The following is a 24,346-nucleotide window of genomic DNA, read 5'->3' as shown; positions in this document are numbered from 1 at the left end:
CCCCCGTACTTTAGAATATGACCTTATTATTTTTTAAAAATATTTTATTTATTTATGAGAGACAGACAGAGAGAGAGAGAGAGAGAGAGAGAGGCAGAGACACAGGCAGAGGGAGAAGCAGGTTCCATGCAGGGAGCCCAACTTGGGACTGGATCCTGGGTCTCTAGGATCAGGCCCTGGGCTAAAGTTGGCGCTAAACCACTGAGCCACCTGGGCTGCCCAGAATATGACCTTATTTCAAGTAGGATTCTTGCAAGGAATTTGTTAAAATGAGGTAATACTGGAGTAGGGTGGGCACTCAATCCAATAGAGAATAAACATAGAGATACAGACACAGGAAGGGAAAACGTGACAAGAGAGGCAGAGATTAGAGTGATCCAGCTGCAAGCCAAGGAATGCTGAAGATTGATGGCTACTACCAGAAGCTAGGTAATGGTCAAGAATTAGCCCCTATGGTTTTCAGAGGAAGTACAGCCTGCTGTCACCTTAATTTAGGACTTCTAAACTGTGAGACACTAAATTTCTGTTGTGTTAAGCCATCCAGTTTGTGGTGCTTTGTTATGGCAGCCCTAGGAAACTTATACAGGTATTAGGCAAAACGGTACAACAGAAATGAATCATTTCCAGATAAGAATGCTGGAAGGCGTGGCATTTGTACTGAGATTTAGTAAGATGTTTTTTTATATACATAGGTGGCAGGAAGGGAAAAGGCTTTAAGTTATGGTCTTCATGCCGATCCAAATTCCAGCCTGAAGCCTAACTTTCCTAAGCAACCCCTCTGGAAAACAAGCTGAATGTGATTCACTTTAGTGCCTTTAACCTACTGTCATTTTTGCCACTCACATGACTTTCAAGATACAAAATCTGGGAGAACAAAATAATTTACACATGCTTTATTATTTCTACCACTGGTGTGCTGTAGTTAAATATTATCTCCTTTCACGACCTTTATATCACACTATAGACGGGGGATATCTGTTTCATAGAGACTTTAGTGAGTAGTAGCTAATGAAAATCTTAGTCTAACAAGAATAGACATGATAGTAACTGGAAATGAGGCTTGGAATTACTCGTAATGCTTCTGACCTTGTATTATGATGTCTTCACAGTGATGCTGCTAGGTTGTTATGACTACAGGCATTATTTAGCAAGATTTCACGGTTGTAAATAAACTCAAGATTTCAGCAGTGGTTTAGGGGCAGGGAGAGGGCTGTTGCTCCCTTTCCCACAGCTCAGTTTTAGATTTTTTCTTTTTTATTTATTTATTATTATTTATTTATTTATTCATGAGAGAGAGAGGCAGAGACACAGGCAGAGGGAGAAGCAGGCCCCATGCAGGGAGCCCGATGTGGGACTCGATCCCGGGTCTCCAGGATCGCGCGCTGGGCCAAAGGCAGGCGCCAAACCGCCGAGCCACCCAGGGATCCCCGAGATTTGGGTTTCAAATCAAAGTGACAGACTGCACGCGGCTTCCATCCTAAATCACAGACATCCACCTGTTCAGTTCCATCGTGGAAAAAATGATAGCGTGTCCCCGTGGGGTCCCTCGGGCGCCCCTTCTCCCGGGGAGGGATGTTCAGATAGGGGTTTTCATCTGTCAGTTCCGCCTGAAACATGGAGCAAATCACTCCAAAATACAGGGATTCTTAACAATAGGTATTCCTCGCCCGCAGCCCGGTGGGCTCGGTCCGGTCCTATCTGAACTCGGGCGGCAGGGCCCCAGGAGAGCACGTTCTGTACCGAGAGGCCCGAGGCCCACGAGTCGGCCGAGGGACCATTTCCAGCGGCCTCCCGGCGTGAGCCAAGAGCCCCCAAAGCAGCTCGCTCTCCCGGTCGGCGCTCGAGGAAGCGCCGTTGGTCTCGGGGGCGCCCCCAGGCTCACTTCCTCCTCTTCTCTCCTCCCCCGGCCTCCTCCGCCGCCCACGCCGCCAGCCCAGCCACACCCCGCGGGCCGTCCCCCGAGGCCCCGCCCCACGCCCGGCCCCGCCCCGCCCCACGCTCGGGCTCGGCCCCGCCCACCGCGGCGCGCCGCGGGCTGCGGCGGGCGAAGGCGGAGGCGGGGCGGGGCGGGCGTGGGCGCGGGGGGGCGGGGGTGGGGGGGCGTTGGGATGCCGGGCGGGGGCGGGACCTGGCCGGGAGCGGCTCGGGGAGGAGTCGCGGAGGGGACTCCCGTCTACTCTTCCGCGGGCTCGGCCTCGGGCTCGGGCTCGGGCTCGGGCTGGGAGGCGGGGTCCCTGGGCGAGGAGCGGCCCCGAGCAGCCGAGTCGCCGCCGCCGCCGCCGCCGGGGCCCGGGCGCTCCGCTGGACCGTGGGGCGCCGGGCGCAGCAGCCGCCGGCGGAACATGGCGCCGTGGACGTTCTGGCGCTGCTGCCAGCGCAGCGTGGGCTGGGTGCCGGTGCTCTTCATCACCTTCGTGGTCGTCTGGTCCTACTACGCGTACGTGGTGGAGCTGTGCGTGTGTGAGTACCGAGCCCCCGCCCTGCGCCCGCCCGCGAGGACCGCCGGGGTCCGGCCCCGACCGGGGAGCAGGCCGACGCGCCCGGGGCTTTGTCAGCGCGCTGCGGGGCGGCCTTGGGGGTGCGCTGGGGGCAGGGCGGTTCGGGCGCCCGGGCCCCGGCGGCTCCGGGGCTGCTGGGTTCGGACGCGGCGTTTCCTCGGCGGGGGAGCCGTGTGCGTGTGCGTGTGTGTGTGCGTGTGCGCTCACCCCCTGCTTCTGTTCCTGTTTAGAACGAAGACATCTGCTCGTCCTCCACCGCCCCAGCGGCGCGGGAAGGGGAGCGGGCGGGGGGGCAGGTGGTCTGGTCGCCGCCGGCGGCCGGCAGGTTGGGCCCCGGGGCACAGCGCTGCCCGCTGCTCATTTCTGGTGGCCCCGGACCCGTTTAAAGTTCATTTCTTCCGCCTCTGCGTCCACTCAGCCACACACAGTGTTATTTTAAGACCGAAAGAAGGAGGGAGAGGAGATATGGAGCCGGGTTCTCCCTTCCTTGTCTGTCTTCCATCCTCAGACTTTAGGGTTTCGCTTCCGTCCCTGCCGGGGCTCTCGCTAGTTCTTAGTGCACCAGGTTCTCGCCGGGTTCCCTGCGGTGGAAAAGGAGTAACACCCAGGGTACAGTCCGAGGACTTAAGACCCTGATTTCAATAGGTGGCCGTTAAAATGTTAAGAAATTGGTTGTCCTCGAAGCACTGTTTGAGGGCTCCGACTGTGTGATGGTGATGAGTGCTCTGCCTTAAGTGAATTGTTCGCAGGCTTTGGGTGTGCGGCTATTTTAGGGCTCTTCTGGCCTTCCGCTTCTGCTGTGTCTGCTCTTCGTATCGATTCTTCTTGGGAACTGAGGACCAAATAGTAAATGGTGTTGGTACAGGCCATCCCTTGGCATCCAGAGTGATCTGGTTTTAGCATACTCCAGTCCGCAGCTATCTAGTGGACCCTTGTTCCTATACATTGGGAAAAAGCCTCGCGGGGTGCCTGGGAGGCGCAGTGGGTTAAGTGCCTGCCTTCAGCTCAGGTCATGATCCCAGCGTCCTGGGGTCGAGCCCTGCTGTCAGGCTTCCTGCTCAGCGAGGAGGCTGCTTCTCCCTCTCCCTCTGCTTGCTGCTCCCCCTGCCTGTGCTCTCTCTGTCTCTTAAATTAAAAAATCTTAAGAAAAAAAGAAAAAGCCACCTGAGGTTGATTGATAATGTGAAATGAAAAGTAGTTGTACCACCCACTCCACTTGCAAGTGGCAGAATGAAGACTTTTCCAGTCGTGGCTCTAGACTTGTACAGTTCTCAAATACTTGGTTAAAACTGAGTCCTGCGCATGAAAGAGAATGTCTTGGCTCAAAAAGTTTGAGAGGGTGGGTTTTTAAATGAAAATAATTGCTTTCGACTGAATCATGTTGTACCTATAGAATATTTAATTTTAAGGAAAGGATCCCCGTGAATAGGCCCCAGAATAAATTAGTTGTGGAATACATGGACACAAAATAATGGAGTTAATCTGTTGAATGTTATTGAATAATGATGTTTGAATTAATTAAAATTGACTAGATTTAGGTATTTCTTAAAGCTACTCCCAAAAGTGGTAGTGATCATAGGATTCTCATCAGCTTGTGATGGTATTTGATCTTATTTACTCTGAAGTGGCATTTATTCCAAAAGTTGTACGAGTCTTTTTTTTTTTTTAATTTTTATTTATTTATGATAGTCACACAGCAAAAGAGAGAGAGGCAGAGACACAGGCAGAGGGAGAAGCAGGCTCCATGCACCAAGAGCCCAACGTGGGATTCGATCCTGGGTCTCCAGGATCGCGCCCTGGGCCAAAGGCAGGCGCTAAACCGCTGCGCCACCCAGGGATCCCTGTACGAGTCTTATTTAATTCTGTCAGAAGATTATTCCTACCCTATTCTAATTACACAGTAGTTTTGAAGTAAAGCTTCTGAAGGAACACTAAAAATGTGCATTTATGTTGAAATCTCACAGCTTAAATGGTTTAAAGATTTATTTATTTATTTATTTATTTATTTATTTATTTATTTATTTGACACAGAGAGAGAGAAAAAGAGCACAAGCAGAGCAGTGGCAGAGGAGGGAGTAGCAGACCCCTGCTGAGCCGGGAACCTGGTGTAGGACTCCACCCCAGGACCCCAGGATCATGACCTGAACCAAAGGCAGATACTTAACTGACTGAGCACCCTCCCTTATAGAGGGTTTTTGGGGGAAAAAAAAATCAAAAGGTGAGGTTAAACATACGGAAAGGGAAATGAATATGAATTGGGAAGTATTATGTGTTAATAAGGATGGAGGGGATATTATTTTCATTCTTTAATCCTCCATCTCTGAGTATAGGTATCTCCTCCAGATGTAGGAAATGAGACTCTGAGCTAATAGATTGTTGGTTAGGTCACACAGTTGTTGAGTGGCTATTGCAGTGTGATTTACATATTTACACTACATATAACTTTAGTAAGTCACTGGAACTGTAATTGTTTTGTTCTATGATTGGGGAAGGGTAGTGCATGGGGTTAGGTTGTTGCCCTTTTTGGAGATCATGACTTCAGTTAGGCTTTAGGCCCATCCTTTCGAGATCATACCCCAGGATTTCATTAAGTTAAAACATTCTGCAACCATTAAGGGTCAATGCTTGACAGAATTTTTAAATAATCAGTAATGAAAGCTCTGATAAAGGGCCTATACTTAATACTTCTAAGTTATCTGAGGTTAACTATGGAGAATTTGGGAGGTCTGCAGTATCACTGAACTGTGTGTGTGTAGATGAGCATAAAAGTTCATTCACTTTCATAATAACACTATCCTTTAAACTACTTATATGTATTTATGTTTTCATAACACAGACCCTTTCACTGGTATATGTCTGTATATGAATTGAGTGAAGTGTGAGTTTAACTTAAAGTGCTGTTTTAGCATTATTTACAATGGAACTGTAACTGTAACTGTGGAAGCAGCCAAGTGTCCATCCACTGGTGAATGGATAAAGAAGAGATGGTATAGGGTACCTGGGTGGCTCAGTCAGTTAAGCATCTGCCTTTGGCTTAGGTTATGATCCCAGGGTCCTGGAATTGAGCCGGGAGTCCGACTCCCTGATTGGCAGAAAGTCTATTTCTCCCTCTCCACCCACCTACCCCACTTATGTATGTGTGCACACACTTTCTGTCAAGTATTTTAAAAAGTGACTATATATATATACACACACACACATATATATGTGTGTATGTAAAAGATGGTATATATGTGTATATATATGTATACACACATCTATACTCACAATGGAATATTATTCAGCCATAAAAAGATGAAGTCTTGCTATTCACCCATGTTGTTGTGAATGTGTTGCTAAAGAGTATAATGCTAAGTGAAATAAGTCAGTCAGAGGAAGACAAATACCATATGATTTAACTTGTATGTGGAATTTATGAAATAAAAACAAATGAAGAAAGTTAAAAAGGAGACAAACCAAAAACTGACTCTTAATTACAGAGAACAGTTACAAAAGGGGAGGTGGTGGGTAGGGGGATGGATGAAATAGGTGAAGGGGATTAAGAGTACACTTGGCTTGATGAGCAGTGAGTAATATATGGAATTGTTTTTTTTTTTAATTTTTTTATTTATTTATGATAGTCACACAGAGAGAGAGAGAGAGAGGCAGAGACACAGGCAGAGGAAGAAGCAGGCTCCATGCACCGGGAGCCTGACGTGGGATTCGATCCCGGGTCTCCAGGATCGCGCCCTGGGCCAAAGGCAGGCGCCAAACCGCTGCGCCACCCAGGGATCCCCTATATGGAATTGTTGAATCACTATCTTTTACACCTGAAATTAATATAACATTCTGTGTTAACTACACAAGCTAAATTTTTAAAAATAGTTGCTATTTTAATAGTTTTTAAAGAATCTTCTTAGCTTCTGGTTTTTTTTTTAAACTAAATAGGAGATGATGATTATAATTACATTTTTATTGTGTTAATTTATTTAATGCTCATAAAATATCCAGAAAGTTAAATAATTTGTCCAAGGCCATACAACTAGTAAATGGCATAATCAGCATCAGAAGTGATTTGGCTCTAGAGCCAATGTTTTTAAAATTAACTACTCTGCAAGACTAGTCTTCTTGTTTTTCCAGGTCTGTACACTCACAGCAGATTTCAGTCTCATCTCTGATCTATTTATATAAGGTCATTTTTCTCCTGGAAGATAGCAGCAGAGAAGATTCCTAAATAGCTCAGATAGTAAAAATGCCTGGCCCACAGTAGGACATTTGAACAAATAAGTTGTTTATAAGAGGCCCTCATTGCTTCTCAGCCTCTATAACTTTCTAATTTTGTAATTCCATACATACACATATGAAATGTGTAACTCATGTTACTGGAAGGAGTAATACTGAAGTCAAAATTGGTAAGAAGTGGGACTCCTGGGTGGCTCAGTGGCTGAGCGTCTGCCTTTGGCCGTGATCCTGGGATGCTGGATCGAGTCTTGCATCAGGCTTCCTGCATGGAGCCTGCTTCTCCCTCTGCCTGTGTCTCTGCCTCTCTCTGTGTGTGTCTCTCATGAATAAATAAATAAAATCTTACAAAGAAAAAATTGAGTAAGAAGTAATGAATCTAAGATGGTCATCTCACAGGGATGATAAACAGAGAAGTGATGATTAAGTAAATTAGTAATATTGGTCCTTGACATTAAATTAAACTGAAGTCCTCTTGATTTTCTTCCAAGGTTGATATTTTTTTTTAAAAGACTATTTATTCATGAGAGACACAGAGAGAGAGGCAGAGACACAGGCAGAGGGAGAGCAGGCTCCCTGCGGGGGATCCTGATGCAGGACTCGATCTCAGGACCCTGGGATCACTCCCTGAGCTGAAGGTAGATCCTCAACCACTGAGCTACCCAGGTGTCCCCCAAGGTTCATTTTGAACATAAGAATTTATGGGTGGATTGACCAACTTTTACACTTTGGTCAAGGTGGTATTTTTTCGAGGAAAGTGCTAATATAGGTTCCCAGGGGTTTTTTAAATTTTTTAATTTTTTTTTTTTTTTTTTTTTGTTCCCAGGGTTTTATCAAGACATCTGTCCAGGTCATTTAGGGTCATTTAGAGCTGTTAATAGTAGATGTGTACATGTAGAGGATCTTAGAGCCCAATGAGATTTTAGAGATGGTCTAATCAATCCATTTATTTTACTTCTGAGATAACTGTTGCATGGAAGAGCTATGTAGTTTGCCCAAAGATGGATATGACTCATCCCTTTTCAGAGAGAAGTATGTAGAGTAGTAGTGTGACCTTTGAGACTGTATATCTAATATTCCAGTGTCTCCTCCATGATTTCTGCAGATTTAAAATGAGACAGATAGATAGCTTAAATGTCAACATTGAGCGCAATGTCTTAACAATCACCTTTGATTTCTTTGGTTTTTCTCCGTTATTTTGTTTTCTGTTTCATTGATTTCTTGTCTGATATGTATTGTTTCTTTCCCTTTTACTTTGGGTTTAATTTGCTCTTTTTCTAGTTTCTTAGGAAACTCAAGTCACTGATTTGAGTCCTTTCTTACGTGTTCTGTAAATTTATTCCTAAATATTGCTTTATTCACATCTCATCAGTGTTGATATATTGTACTTTCATTTTCATTCAATTAAAATTATTTTCTAAATTCACTTTTGATTTCATCTTTGACTCTTGGGTTGTTTTAGGAGTATGCCAATTTACAGTTATTTGAGGATTTTCCAGATACCTTCTTGTTACTGATTTTGAATTTAATTCCATGTGGTCGGAGAACATATCTTGCATGACTTGAGCCCTTTAAAATGTACTCAGGCTTGTTTTATGGTCTGAAATGTGATCTGTAGTAGAAGCACTTCATGTGCATTTGAGAAAAATATGTTCTGTATTCAGTGCATTTTGCTGTTTGTTGTTGGGTAGAGTTTTCTGTTATGTCATAATGTGCCGTAGATGTCAAGGCAAATTGGTTGATGTTTAAGTTTCCTATGGTCTTGCTCATTTTTTTTTTTAAGATTTTACTTATTATTCGAGAGAGTAGGCACAAGTGGAAGGGAGGGGCAGAGAGAGAGAATCGGACTCCTCAAGGAGCAGGGAGCCTGATGCAGGGCTTGATTCCAGGACCCCAGGATTATGACCTGAGCTGAATGTGGACACTTAACTGACTGAGCCACCCAAGTGCCCCACTGATTTTCTCTTTGTTCTATTAATTAATTATTGAGAGAGGTATGACAATAAAAATGGATTTGTGTCTTTCTCCTTGTAGTTCTGTCACTTTTTGCTTCATGCATTTTGCAGCTCTAATTAGGTACCATTATTACGTTCTCTTGGTGAATTGACCTTTTGTCATTATGAAATGGCTTTTCTTATCCCTGGTGATATTATTTCCTTTGAAATCTAGTTGGGCAGGTATTAACGTCTACTCATCTTCCTTTTGATTAGTGTTGGCATGGCAGGTCTTTGTCCTTTTATCTTAACTTATTTGTCTTTATATTTAAAATGCGTTTCTTGGGGCGCCTGGGTGGCTCAGTTGGTTAAGCATCTGCCTCAGCTTAGGTCATGATCCTGGGGTCCTACTGAGCAGGGAGCCTGCTTCCTCTTCTACCCCTGCTTGTGCATGTGCACTCTCTCTCAAATAGATAAATAAAAATTTTAAAATAATAAGATGCATTTCTTGGGGCACCAGGGTGGTTTAGTCAATTAAGCTTCCAACTCTAGATCTCAGTTCAGGTCTTAATCTCAGGTTGTAAATTCAAGCCCTGCATTGGGCTGTAAGCTGTGTGTGGAGCCTTTAAAAAAAAAAAAAAAAAAAAGCATTTCTCATAAGCAGCCTCTATAGTTCAGTCTTGCTTTTTAAATTCAATCTGAAAAGCTGTGGGGTTTTTTTTTCCCTTTTTTTGTTTTTTTGTTTATTGAGTTACAGTTGACATACAACAAACTAGTTTTGAGTATATAACACAATGATTGAATATATAAATATATTTGGTATAATTAAAACAATGATCACTGCAATAAGTGGTTAACATCCATCAACCACACATAGTTACATTTTTTTTTCTTTGTGTTGAGAACTTTTAAGATTTACTCTTAGCAACCTTCAAATACACAACAGTATCATCAATTATAGCACAGTCTCTTTTAATTGGGGTGTTTTGATTATTTATTTATTTATTTATTTATTCATTCATTCATGAGAAACAGAGACACAGAGAGGCAGAGACACAGGCAGAGGAAGAAGCAGGCTCCATGCAGGGAGCCCGACATGGGACTCGATCCCAGGTCCCCAGGATCAGGCCCTGGGCCGAAGGCGGCGCTAAACCACTGAGCCGCCCAGGCTGCCCTGTTTTGATCATTTATATTTAATGTGATTATTTATATAGTCAAGTGAAGTGTAACCATTTGCTGTTTCTTTAATCTGTCCTATCCTGTATTCCTTTTTTCTTCTCCTTTGCCTTCTTTAGAATTATTTTTTTAATGATTTTTGAATAATTTTTTATGATTCTATTTTCTTTGTTGGTTTATTAGCTGTAACTCTGTTATTTTAGTGATTTGCTTTAGGATGTATAGATTATATCTTTATCATAATCTAACTTCAAATGATATACAGCTTCACAAATAGTACCTTATAAAAACAGTCTTCTAATTCTTCCCTCCCAGCCTTATATGCTATTATGCATTTTTATATTATAAAAGTCACTGTATTGCTACTATTTTGTTTAAACCGTTTATTATCTTTTTAAAAGATTTAAACAGTATGAAAACAAATCTTATATGATTACCCATATAGTTACCATTTCTGGTACTTTTCTTTTTTTATAGATCCAGATTTCTTTTCTCATGTTATTTCCCTCTGCCTGAGGGGTTTCTGTAGCATTTATTGTAAGGTCTGTCAGTTGGTGATGAATTATTTCAGCTTTTGTATGTCTATAAATGTTTTTATGTTACCTTTTTAAAAAAAGTTTATAATGTATGATTTACACACTCTAAAATTCAATCACTTGAATTGTACAGTGCCATGGTTTTCAGTAAGCTTACCAAGTTGTACCATTAATTTTTAGATCATTTCAGTTACCTTTGTCAGATCCCTCATGCCTAATAATGGTTAATTCCTGTTCCCAGCCCCAGGCAACCTCTTTTCTATTCTGTATTTGTATGCCTTTTTTGGATACCTCATGTAAATGGAGTCATATAGTAAGTGATCTGTGTCTGATGCTTTTTACATGTTTTTGAAGTTTCTCTCTGTTGTAGCATGCATTGGTATTTCTCCCCTTATTCTCTGCTTCACATCTAATTTGTATTTTTCTGTTTTTAAAATATATTTACAACTTTATATAAGAATATTATTTCTAGTAAGCCTCCACAAATCATTTGTGTATTAGAATATAAATGAAGTGTACTTCATTATATCAAATTTAAGTATTTGAAAAATCCTGCTTAGAAAATTTCGATACATTTGAGTCATGCTCATCTTTGCATCTACTAGAGAGTCTAATTAATATGTGTTGAGTAGAATCATACAGTTATAAACTCCCTTGAATTGTGTTTCAATATATTAGAACAAACATCCACAATAACAATATTAATTAAATTATGATTACCAAATATATATTTCAGTAGTCTTCAGGGTTAAAGGCTAGATGATATTGCTTATTGGTTCTGCAGTTTTGTTTTGATTCTTTGAAATTAGGCTGATATTATTTAGAAAAAAATCTGGCTCCCTATATATCCCATCCCCAGTGGTTACATAATTATAGGACAAGTTAAGACACGAATTAGGATATTTTTTTAAAACCTTCTTATTTTGTTATTTACTATCTGTTTTCAGATACTGGAGTATAATAATTTCCTATATAACATGCTTTGAAAGCTGTAGTGCCTTGCAGACCTTCTTGTTTGCATTCTATAATTATCCCAGCCTTCTTTCCTTTTTTTTTCTTTTTCTAAAGAACAGATTTTTTTTTTTTGATTGCTAGTAAATTAATCTGTTCTTATGTTCTATTGGTACCAGAAATCAAACTGGTCTGAGAGAGCTCTATAATATGTATATCCAAAAAACCCAAAAATGAACAAAAAGCTTTTTATTTTCTTCCAAATAAACTGAACTTTCTTTGGGTCTTCACCATTTCTTGCAAGACAAGATATATGAAGGAGAAGGCACAAGACAACTTAGAAACCTTGGCATACTATTTGGAAGAAGAACATTATGCCCTAAATGATACAAATAAGACTTTCCTTCTCTCCTGGCCTCTTCTAGTTTGTGACAAAGAAGATAAGGCATGCTAAACTCCAGATTAATAATCTACTTGGGTATCTAATAGGCATCTCAGTTTACCATGTCCAAAAAAACCTTCCTTGAATTATTTTTCTCTACCCCCTCTCCTACCTTCCCAATTCTTCCTACCCTAGCTCATTAAATGAGTTTCATCCTTCTAGTTCCTTGGTTGAAAAATCTTCCCATATCCAATTAATCAACAAATCCTGGTATTAAACCCAGCTGCTTACCACCACCATGACACCTATATTCATTCAAACCACCATAATCTGTCTTGTGGAACAGATTCAAAAACATGACTACAATAATTTTATCTCCTTTCCTCAATCTCTTTAGAGGAGTCTTTTTGCCCACCCAGTGAATCTGGGCTGGCCTTGTACTTGCTTTGATCAATAGAATATGGTGGAAGTGATGAGTGAGATCTGGAGCCTAAGCCTCTATTCAGCATGCTTTTTCTGCCTTAGCTGTTTTGAAACTGATGGCCATGTAAGGGAGTCCAGGCTAGACTACATGGAGAGGCCCAGCCAAGATGAGCTAAGTGCCAAGGCCCCTGATGTGTGAAGGAGGCCGTCTTAGAGTTTCCTGCTGAAGTTGAGCTGCCAATTAACTACAGCTAGTAGAAAAACAGTCTAGCTCATCATAGCTTGAATTGCTGATCCACACAATTATAGGAAATAATACATGGTGGTGGTTTAAAGTCACTAAGTTATGGGTGGTTATCACATTATCTTTGTCATTGTAGTACTATATTCTTACATTCTGCCTCTCCTTCCTCACTCCACTCCCATCCTCACTCTGCACCTTGTCCATTCTCCACAGAGCAGCCGGAATAATCCCTTTAAAGTCAATACCAGATTTGTGACTCCTCTCTCCTCTTCTGAAAACCGTGGTGGCTTCCTGTCTTGTTCAGTGGAACACCTAAAGTGCTTACCATGCCCTCCTCCCCTCATTACTTCCCTGACCTAATTTCTTCTCCACTCTTCCTTTGTTTCTACAGCTGTCACACTGGCCACCTGGCTATATTTGAATGATCTTCATTAATTATTTAACCTCTGAAAAAAAAAATTATTTAACCTCTGAACTTGTTCCCATTCTATAAAATGGAATAATACCTGCCTTAAAAAGTAATGTAAAGTTCTTAGAGTAAGCTTTCGGATATTACTGGAGATGGGGAGAAGATTGAAAAGGCCACTAGCATATTTTTTCTTGCCTTCTTCTTTGGGGGACAGGAGTTTTCTTTTTTTATTTTTAATTCTTAGAGTTTGTTTTTAACTCCCCCTCCCCCATCTTTAATGAGTGAAAGCATATTCTGACACAGTCTTTTTTAATATTCTTTTCTTAATTGGCTGTATTCAAATATCATATTCCAAAAGCATGTGCCTATTTTGCATGAGCTGCTGATTGTGTCCAGAATATGTATGTGGGAGAGTATGTTGTAAGGGAGAGAGGCTTCCACACCATGTGGGACTTTAGGAAGATTAATACCTGACACTATTCTTACAAGCATATAAGCTACACAGATTTAGATATTGCTGAAATGTGCAACACATCTTCCTTAAGCAGATGGGCACCTATACTTAACTGAAATAGTAGGCCACAAATAATGGTGATTATGGTTTTATGGAGAATAGATTTCTCTAAAATACGGATCCATAAACCTTGATGATAAAGAATGTTTAAAATTGTTTTAAAAACATTTCTGTTCTCTGTGCTCTCTCTTTCCAGTGCTTCATTATACTTATTAATATGGACTTTGGCTTACCCAGATGGAATCACAGGAGGAGTACTTTTTATTAAGATACTAATTGAACAACATAAAAATAAATGGGAACTTATTAGAAGTAAAGTCCTCAGGGAAGCTTTTTAGACTAACTGCATGAAAGGATATCATCTGCTCCAGGAGGAAGTGATAGCAGTAAAATGTTATTATTGCATATGTCACTGTCAGTGGTGTGAATGTATCCTCAGTGTTTTCTTCTTCCAGATGCTATGTGGTTCTTATTTTTCTGTGGATAACTGGTATACTTTCTACAAGTATTTAAAAAGGAGAAGTGGAGGGTCATGGCTCTGACATGTACACATATGCCGTAGCTTCCTAACAGTATATCGTGTCCTCCCCCCGCACACATACACAAAAATGCCTGCAGATGTTTTAAAATCCAAGGCAAGAGGAAATCCCTGGGTGGCTCAGCGCTTTAGCACCTGCCTTTGGCCCAGGGAGTGATCCTGGAGTCCCAGGATCGAGTTCCGCGTCAGGTTCCCTGCATGGAGCCTGCCTCTCCCTCTGCCTGTGTCTCTGCCTCTCTCTCTCTCTCTCTCTCTCTCTCTCTCTCTCTCACACACACACACATGAATGAATAAATAAAATCTTTAAAAAAAAAAATCCAAGACAAGATTACTACTCCTCTGTCAGCACCCTCCAGTGGCTTTCTTCTTTGCTCATAATGAAGTCCAAAGTTCTTTCTGTAGTCTGCAACGCCTTAAATGCTCCCAACTGCCACTAATTTTGACTCGTCTCTTCCTTGGCCACTCTGCTTCAGTCAAGGCCTCCTTGAATTTCATCTATCATGCCATGCATTGTCCCACCTTAAGACTTTTGTACTCCTTTTCTTTCTGCTTGGGATGCTTTCCTCCCAGATTCCACATGGTTTGTTCCGTCCATCTAGATTTCTTTTAAAGTACCCAGCTATCAAGAGAGGCTTTTCTAACTACACCATGTAAAACAAGTACTTCCTCTTTCACTTTCTCCCTACCTTGCTTTGTGCTTATAGTGTTCTAGGTGCTGTATTTGACACTGGGAATACAAAGATGTGTAGTGTGCATAGTCAAATACATTTAGACTTCATATGAATAATCCCTGTCTTTAATATTACAGTATCATTTGCATATTACAAGTTTTATTTTTAAGTTCCAGTGTAATTAACATACTGTTATAAGTTTCAAGTGTACAGTATAGGGGCGCCTGGGTGGCTCAGTGGTTTAGTGCCTGCCTTTGGCCCAGGGCGTGATCCTGGAATCCCGGGATCGAGTCCCACGTCAGGCTCCCTGCATGGAGCCTGCTTCTCCCTCTGCCTATGTCTCTGCCTCTCTCTCTCTCTGTCTCTCAAGAATAAATAAATAAAATATATTTTTTAAAGTGTGCAATATAGTGATTCAACAGTTCCATATTTTAGTCAGTGCTCATCAAGAAATGTGTATTGTTAATGCCCTTCACCCATTTCAACCATCCACCCACCCACCTCTCTGGTAACCATCAGTTTGTTCTCTATAGTTAAGAGTTAGTTTTTTGGTTTGTCTCTTTTTTACTCTCTTTGTTCATTTATTTTGTTTCTTGAATTCCACATATGAGTGAAACCATATATTTGTCTTTCTCTGACTGGCTTATTTCACTTACCATTATACTCCCTAGATCCATTCTTGTTGAAAATTGCAAGATATCATTCTTCTTTATGGCTGAATAATATTCTTTTGTAAATATAAAGCACATCTTTATCCATTCATCTGTTGACACTTGGGCTGCTTCTGTACTTTGGCGATTGTAAATAATGCTGCAATAAACATAGGAGTGCATATATCCCTTCAAATTAGTGTTTTCGTGTCTTTGAGTAAATACTCAGCAGTGCAATTCCTGGAACCTAGAATAGTTCTATTTTTAATTTTTTGAGGAACCTCCGTATTGTATCAGTTTGCATTCCCACCTCCTCCATATTGTATCAGTTTGCATTCCCACCTGCAGTGCAGGAGGGTTCCTTTTTCTCTATGTCCTCACCAACACTACTTGTTTCTTTTTTCTTTTCTTTTCTTTTTTTTTTTTTTAAGATTTTATTTATTCATGAGAGAGACAGAGAGAGAGAGGCAGAGACATAGGCAGAGGGAAAAGCAAACTCCTGGGTGTGAGCCCCATGCAGGTCTCTGTCCTGGGACACCGGGATCATGACCTGAGCTGCAGGCAGACACTCAACCACTGAGCCACCCAGGCATCCCTTGAGTTTTTTATTTCAGCCATTCTGACATGTGCAAGGTGATATCTCATTGTGGTTTTGATTTGTATTTCCTTGATAATTAATGATGTGTGTCTAACCAATAGACACATCTTTTCATGTGTCTATTGGTTATCTGTATGTTTTCTTTGGAGAAATATCTATGTCTCCCCATTTTTAATTGCATTATCTTTTTTTTTGGTGTTGTATAAACTTTTTATATGTTTTGAATAGTAATTTTTATTGGATATGTCATTTGCAAACATCTCTTTCCCTTTCAGTAGGTTGTCTTTTAGGTTTTTTTGGTTGTTTCCCTTGCTATGCAGAATCTTTTTGTTTTGATGAAGTCCCAATAGGTTATTTTTACTTTTGTTTCCTTTGCCTCAGGAGACATATCTAATAAGTTTCTTTCTTTTTTTTTTTTTTAAGATTTTATTTATTTATTCATGAGAGACACACAGAGAGAAAGAGAGAGGCAGAGACACAGGCAGAGGGAGAAGCAGGCTCCATGCAGGGAGCCCGACATGGGATTCGATCCCGGGCCTCCAGGATCAGGCCTTGGGCTGAAGGCGGCGCTAAACCGCTGAGCCAATGGGGTGCCCATATCTAATAATAGTGTCAAAAAGGTTACCACTCGCCTGTGATCTCTTCTAGGATTTTTATGGTTTCAGGTCTCAACAGTTAGGTCTTTAATCCGGTTTGAGTTTATTTTTGTGTATGGTGAAAGAAAATGGTTTCATTCTTTTGCATGTAGTTGTCCAGTTTTTCCAACACCATTTGTTGAATAGGCTGTCTTTTCCCATTAGATATTATTTCCTGCTTTGTTAAAGATTAATTGGCCATATAATTATGAATTTATTTCTGGACTCTCTATTCTTTCCCATTGATTTGTATGTCTGTTTTTTATGCCAGTACCATACTGTTTTGATCACTATAGCTTTGTAATATAACTTGAAGTCTGGAATTGTGATACCTCCAGTTCTGTTTTTCTCAAGATTGGTTTGGCTATTCAGGATCTTTTGTGGTTCCATACAAATTTTAGGATTGTTTGTTCTAGTTGCGTGAAAAATGCCATTGGCATTTCAATAGAGATTGCGTTAAATGTGTAGATTGCTTTCATTAATATAGACATCTTAACAATATTTGTTCATTTGATCCATAAGTATGGAATGTCTTTCCATTTCTCTTTGTGTTGTCTTCACTTTCTTTCTTTCATCAGTGTTTTATAGTTTTTACCATAGAAATCTTCTTTTCATTTAAATCCTTTTAGACTTAGATAGTTGTTAATCTTTGGGAACAAAGCTCCCAATAGTGGTCATAGGGGTGGGAGAAGGGGCATGGGGAGCAGAGCAGTACTGACAGGACTGTGCCTCTGAGAAAAGTGGTGTTACCAGTAGATAGGAAGGGTAATAGCTAATTTCTTCTACTTTTTGCTATTAAATTCATCACTTAGAAAGAAAAATCATTATTTCTATAGATGATGTAAAGGTATTTGAAAAATCCCCAAATCCTTGTTTTAAATAGGGCTTAATAAAATAGGAATATATCAGGAAGGGAGACAGAACATAAAGACTCCTAACTCGGGGAAACGAACTAGGGGTGGTGGAAGGGGGGAGGAGGGCGGGTGTTGGAGGGGAATGGGTGACGGGCACTGAGGTGGACACTTGACGGGATGAGCACTGGGTGTTTTTCTGTATGTTGGTAAATTGAACACCAATAAAAATTAATTTAAAAAAAAAATAGGAATAAGTGGTTTAGAATAAAGTTGCACACACACAAAATACTTGATCAGTTTCCATTAAAACCAGAAACAAGCAAGATGCTTATTACTATGTCCATTGCTGTGTGACATTGTACTGTATTGACAAAATCAATTACCATATTCAATCAAGAGAAAATAATTAGAAGCCTAAAACATTGGAAAGCCAGAGGGAAAGCTATTTCTGTGTGCAGATAATGTGATAGTATATGTTGAAAAGCCAAGAGGATTAATAACAATAGAATGCCTAAGCAAAAAAGAATGGAGTAAAATTAGCAAACAAAAACCAGGATACAAAATTAGTAAACAAAAACCAATAATTTCTGTATATACATAATAATTTGTTTGAAAACATGGTGGATGAAAAGTCTCCTTTTCCACTTACATCAAAAAGATAAAATGTTTAAGAATAAACTTAAGAAATATGCCAAACCTGTAAGAGGAAAACATTCATGAAAAACACAAAGTAGACTTGAATAAGTGGAAATACATTTCATATTTCATGTTCATGTATAGAATAACTCAATATTACAAAGATTTTTTTTTTAATTTTATTTATTCATGAGAGACAGAGGCAGAGACACAGACAGAGGGAGAAGCAGGCTCCTCACAGGGAACCCGATGCCGGACTCGGTTCCTGGACCAGGGATCAGGATCATGCCCTGAGCCCAAGGCTGACAGTCAGCCACTGAGCCATCCAGGCGTCCTGAAGATTTCTGTTATTCCCAAGTTAATGTATAATTGAATTCCATTCCCAATAAGTTTTATTTTTTCTGGCACTACCCAAGTTAATCCTAAAAGCCATAGGGAAAAATAAACAGGAAAGAACAAGGAAACCATGACAAAGAAAAGTCATAAAGGTGGCAAACCTCAACGTATTTTAAACCACAGAGCCTCTATAATTAAAACTGTTGGGAGTAGGGAGTTTAGGAGAACTCTACTTTCTGTTCAGTTTTTCTCTGAATCTAAAACTGTTCTAAAAAATAAAGTCTGTTATAAAAACAATTGTATATTATGGTATGTGGACAGATATATTGGCCAATGGAACAGAACGGAATGTCCAGAAATAATAATTATAAAAATTTAGAACATGATAAAAGTAGCATCTCAAATCATAGAGGAACAGATGGGACAACTAGATAGGTATTCGATGAGGGATAAAATCAGGTCCATACCTCACACGATATTCTAAAAATAAGGTACAAATTGATAAAATCTTATTTTTTCTTTTCTTATATTTTAAACTTTTAATTTTAAAATCATTTTAGACTTGTAAAAAACAGTATGAAGAATTTTCATATGTCCTTCATCCTGATTCCCTAAATATTTTTATTTACTATACATTTTTTATCATTCATTCTGTCTCTGAAACAGTTTGAGACTAAATAGAAGATATAATGTCCCTCTACCAATAAATACCTAGTGATATTTCCTAAGAACAAAAATGTCTGTTTTTTTTTTTTTAAGATTTTATTTATTCATGAGAGAGAGAGAGAGAGAGGCAGAGACACAGGCAGAGGGAGAAGCAGGCTCCATGCAGGGAACCTGATGTGGGACTCGATCCCGGGACTCCAGGATCTTGTCCTGGACCAAAGGCAGGTGCTAAACTGCTGAGCCCCACCCAGGGATCCTATATCTGTCTGTTCTATAGCAGCTTCTATAACAGAATACCACAGACCAGGTGGCTTATAAACAACAGAAATTTATTTCTCATGGTCCTGGAAGCTGCGAAGTCCAACATCAGGATGCCAGCAGATTTTTTGCCTGGTGAGGGCCCACTTCCTGGTTCTTAGATGGCCATCCTCTCACTGTATCATCACATGGCAGAAGGGACAAGGGATCTCTCTGAGGTCTTTTAAAGGGGCACTAATTCCAATCATGAAGGCTTCACATTTATGATCTAGTCACCTCCCAAAGGCCCCATCCTCAAATACCATCAACTTGGGCATTAGATTTAACATATGAACATTGGAGAAGAACAAAAACATTCACTCTATAACAAATTTTCTTATATAATTAGAGTACAGTTATCAAAATCAGGATATTAGCATTGATGAAATACTACTTTAATCTGTAAACCTGGGCACCTGGGTGGCTCAGCAGTTGAGCCATCTGCCTTTGGCTCAGGTTGTGATCCTGGGGTCCTGGGATCGATTTCACATCGGGCTCCCCTTAAGGGAGCCTGCTTCTCCCTCTGCCTATGTCTCTGCCTCTCTCTGTGTGTCTCTCATGAATAAATAAATGAAGTCTTTAAAAAAAATCATAATCTGTAAGCTTTACTCAAATCTCACCAGGTGCCCCACTAGTCCCTTCTGCTCCACGGTTCAGCCAAGGATCACACACTGCAGGTATCATTCCTCTGTAGTGTCCTTTAATCTAGAAAAGTTCTTCAATATTGCCATCTCCTTTGTTACCGTAACAATTTTGAAGAGTACAGGCTCCTTTTGTAGAGTACCCCTCAAATTAGATTTGTCTGATATTTCCTGGTGACTAGATTCAAAATGTACATTTTTAGCAAGAATACCACAAAAGTAATCTCCGTCATTGTAGCATTTCTAGGACTGTTAACTTTAGTCACCACTTGAGGTGGTATCTGCCAAGTTTCTCCATTCTGTAAAGGTCTGATTTTTCTTTGTAATTAATGAGTATTTGGTAGACCTGGATACACCACAGATCCTTCGAGGAAGGACTTGCTCCTCAGTTGTGGCAAGTGTGGTCAGCAGACAGCTTCTGTCAGGTCTTTCAGCATGACTAACTTCACCCAAGGTCACACCCTTCCTGTGCCAGCCTATACTAGTGTCTGAGTGAGAAGGGGCCTGACTGCTTTAGACCTCTCTGCTAGTTGGCCAAAGTTTTGATAAGCCCGCACTGCAGTTAGTTTCTCCTAAGTATATAGCTTGTACCCAAACTCTGTCTCAGCATCTGATTCCAGAGAATCCAACCTGAGACAAGTGTCTTTGTGGGAAATATCTTGAGACTCTGTAAATCTGTCTCTGATTACTTTCATTTACTCTTTTTAGCATCTACTGAGTGTTTTTGCTTGGAACAGTTGTTATTGTGCTGGTTGTCAAATGATGATTTTCTAATTCTATGACTTCTACATTTAATAATTAGAATTCTGCTGTAAAGAAGAGCTTTCCCTCCTCATTGAGTCATTCATTTACATCTGCGCACTGTCATGGATTCTTTTTTTATGGATTATAATTTGTCATTTTATTGCTCAAATTGTCCCAGACTTGTCCAGTAGGAGCCCCTTCAGCTTGGTTTCTGTATCCTTTTGATGTGTCCACATCATTTATTCCTTCCTTCTTTTATGGCAATACAAAATTTTTCAGGCTTATCTGATACTTTTTCCTACTCTGGAACCTGCCATTTCGAAATGGATCACACTTGAAATGTAAAAAATAAAAGCAATCAAGTGCTAGAAGGAAACATGGGTGGATGATCTTATAACCAGGGAGTGAGGAAAGCCCAATAGAAAAAAATGGATAAATAACATAAACAGTTCACAGGACAAAAAGAAAAGGAAATGGCTCGTAAAACACTTGAAAAGGTGCTTATTCTTATGTATAAGAAAATGCAAAGTAAAATTACCTTGTGATACAAAATGTTTGGAAATACAGTGGAGAAACAGGCAGTCTGATGCATTGCTGGTAGAAGTATAAAATGGTACAACCTCTATAACAGGGATTTGGGAAAAAAAGGCAGATTAACTTTTGGTCCAGTAATTTCACTATTAGGAATCTACACTGAGGACAAACTTCCACAAATAAGCAACACATGCATAAGGTTATTCATTGCCACATTGTTTGTAACAGTAGAGATTGGAGAGGACCCAAATGCCTATCAATAGAGGCCTGATTATATAACCGGAACACTCACACAATGGAATACTGTGCAGTGCTTTAAAACACAATGATTTCTCTGTGTACTGATATACAGTGATTTCTAGGGTACATTAAGTGAGAAAAGCAAGGTGTGGAATAGGTATATAAAGGAAGAAATTAGAAATACATTTTTACTTGTTTGCTTTGCAAAAAGAAATAGGATAAAACAAACTAATAAAAATGATTACCTGGGATGAGAGGGTAAGAAAGAAAGTCCAGGCCTTTCTGTATACCTTTTTATATAGTTTTGACTTTTAAACCATTTATATTTTTTATATATTAAAAAAAATAAAATTGAAGAAGAGGAAAAGCAAACTGTAAGATTTGTAATCATGGAAACAAATGAACTTAATTTTATGTGAAGTTGGTACTATACACAGAGGAAAGAATCATTTTGACTGCCTTTTGAATATCATACTCCTTAATGGGATGTAGTTTAAAGCCAAAACAAAACACAATTTTAAAACTGCAAAGAAAACTTAAATTACTATACAATGTCTTCCCAAAGGGCCTTAAAAGCAGTGAAACTCTAATAGCTATGAGCACCTGGTATTCAAGGATTGGTTTCTAAAAATCATTAAAAGAAACCAGATGCAGGGCACAAGGCCGGCTCAGCCCATAGAACATGTGACTCTTGATCTTGGGTCATGAGTTCAGGCCCCATATTGAAGGTAGAGCCTACTTTGAAGAAGAAAAAAAAAAAAAAAAAAACAGTGCCTCTTGGAGAAATGATTAATTTCAGGTGAGGAGGCAGGAAAAAATATAAAGAATCTGGGACATCTTGTGCTGGACAGCAAGGAAGTACTCAAAAACTAATGGGGATGATTCACGAGACTACAGGAGTCAGTTGGAAGAGCTTTGGCCAAAGATGAGACAATTGGAACATAAGAAAGAATGAATGTAGTTAATAATGGCACATTAAATAAATAAAAATCTATGTTTCCTTATTGATATTCAGAAAGAGAAAATTTAAATGTATTTGCTAACAGTGGAGTTGAATGTTACACTAACATCCTATCCTGAAAATAGATAATTAAAGGGAAATAATTAAGCTTCTGGGCTGCCTTTTTAGGAAGCTCTAGTTGATCCCCAGTTGAAAGCTCTTCACAGAAGAATGCCAGCTTAAAAGTTAGAAATAAATAGAGGGTTTTTCAAGGTGGTTTTCAAATTGATTCAGGCAAAGATTATCAGTGGATGCTAAAAACTCTTTGGTGAAAAGTTTTTGGGGAAGAAGATATTCACATATTGCTAATATTTTACCTCAAAAAAACTTCAGAGGGAGAAGCAGGCTCCACTCAAAGAGTTCTGAGCCCGATGTGGGACTCGATCCTGGGACCCCTGCATATATGATCTAACAAAGTAGATGTAGTGCAGCTATTAGAAAAGGGACAGCAATGTGAAAAAATTATTTAAATAATCATATTTTCAGTAATCATATTGGTCTCATTGAGGTTGGGTGGGCAATATGAGATAAAGAAAATGAATAAAATCTGTTGCATTTGTATACACCAATAATGAAGCAGTAAAAACAAAAAAAAATGAATGTGATACTTTTTTTTTTAAGATTTTATTTATTCATGTGAGACTGACAGAGGCAGAGGGAGAAGCAGGCTCCCCCTGGGCAACCCAGTGTGGGACTCCATCCCAGGACCCTGGGATCACACCCCAAGCCAAAGGCAGCCCGCTCAACCACTGAGCCACCCAGGCGTCCCACACTGTCCTTGAGAACCAGGATTCACAATGGTTTAAAAAAAAAAAAAAAAGATACAATTGAAAGATAATTGATAAAAGCTTTGCAAACTTTAATTTGAATTATTAGTATGAACTCATGAGGTGTTTTACCTTTAAAAAGAAAAGATATATGTATGCATATAGATAGTAAAGGGGGAAAACTGTTGATTAACAGACAAATCATTTATGTCGAAAATCCTGAAGAATATACGAAAACATAACTAAAAATTAACAAGTGAATTTATTAGCAAGTTCACAGGCTATGATACAAGATCAGTAAAGAAAACCCAGGTATATTTCTAACAAGAATTAGAAACTGAAACTTTTAAAAAGCGCTATAATTAAATACCCTAATTCTAATATCCCTAAATACTTAGGGATAAATCTAACAAAATACAAGGTTTTGTGTATTGATGAGATAAAATCTAAAATGAAAAGATACACTCTGTGCATGGAATGGAAGACTGATTATTATAAAGATGTGAATTCTTTCCAATGTGATCTATGGAGTCAACACAATGCCAAACAAAATCCTGGCAGGCATTTTTTAAAAAAAAAATCAGTAAGATGAACTTAAAATATATGGAAACGCAAAGTAACTAAAATAGCCAAAACACTTTTGAAAAAGAACAGGTTGGAGGACTCACAGTATCTGATTTCAGGATTACTAAGAGTGACATGTAATCAAGTCATGTGGTATTGGGGTAAGAATGGACATACATTAATAAGACAGAACAGAGTTCAGAAATAAACCCTTACACATATTAACTTAGTTTTAATTTTAATTTTTTTAAAGATTTTATTTATTGGGGCTCCCTGGGTGGCTCAGCGGTTTGGCACCTGCCTTCACCTCTGGCGTGATCTTGGGGTCCCGGGATCGAGTCCCATGTCGGACTCCCAGCATGGAGCCTGTTTCTCCCTCTGCCTGTGTCTCTGTCTCTTTCTGTCTCTCTCATGAATACATAAATTTAAAAAAAAAATCTTTAAAGATCTTATTTATTCATGAGAGATTGGGGGGGGGGGCGGGAGAGGGACAGAGAGAGAGAGGCAGAGACACAAGCAGAGAGAGAAGCAGGCTCCATGCAGGGAGCCCAATGTGGGACTCGATCCTGTGGGACCCCCAGGATCACGACCTGGGCCGAAGGCAGGTGCTCAACCTCTGAGCCACCCAGGCGTCCCTTTTTTTTTTTTTTTAATTAACTTAGTTTTTAATAATTTTTGTCAAAAGTTCCA

The 24,346-nt window shown here is 39.9% G+C and overlaps 1 protein-coding gene across 14 annotated transcripts in view; it reads left to right on the top strand.

Annotated features, from left to right (window-relative positions):
* Positions 1-2,140: 2,140 nt before the first annotated feature.
* The window catches only part of ZDHHC20 (zDHHC palmitoyltransferase 20), a 78,710-nt gene continuing 56,504 nt past the window's right edge, over positions 2,141-24,346 (top strand). For all 14 annotated transcript variants that reach the window (XR_011994214.1, XR_011994213.1, XR_011994212.1 and 11 more), the window contains exon 1: positions 2,141-2,460. Coding sequence is in view for 5 of the 14 variants with exons in the window: in XM_072719813.1 (XP_072575914.1) it covers positions 2,343-2,460 (118 nt within the window). In the remaining 9 variants the exon portion in view is untranslated. The remainder of the gene's footprint in view (positions 2,461-24,346) is intronic.

This window comes from Vulpes vulpes, chromosome 9, assembly GCF_048418805.1.
Source record: "Vulpes vulpes isolate BD-2025 chromosome 9, VulVul3, whole genome shotgun sequence".
NCBI lineage: Eukaryota > Metazoa > Chordata > Mammalia > Carnivora > Canidae > Vulpes > Vulpes vulpes.
Note: the sequence above shows the minus strand (reverse complement) of the source record. Positions and strands in the feature narration are given on the sequence as shown.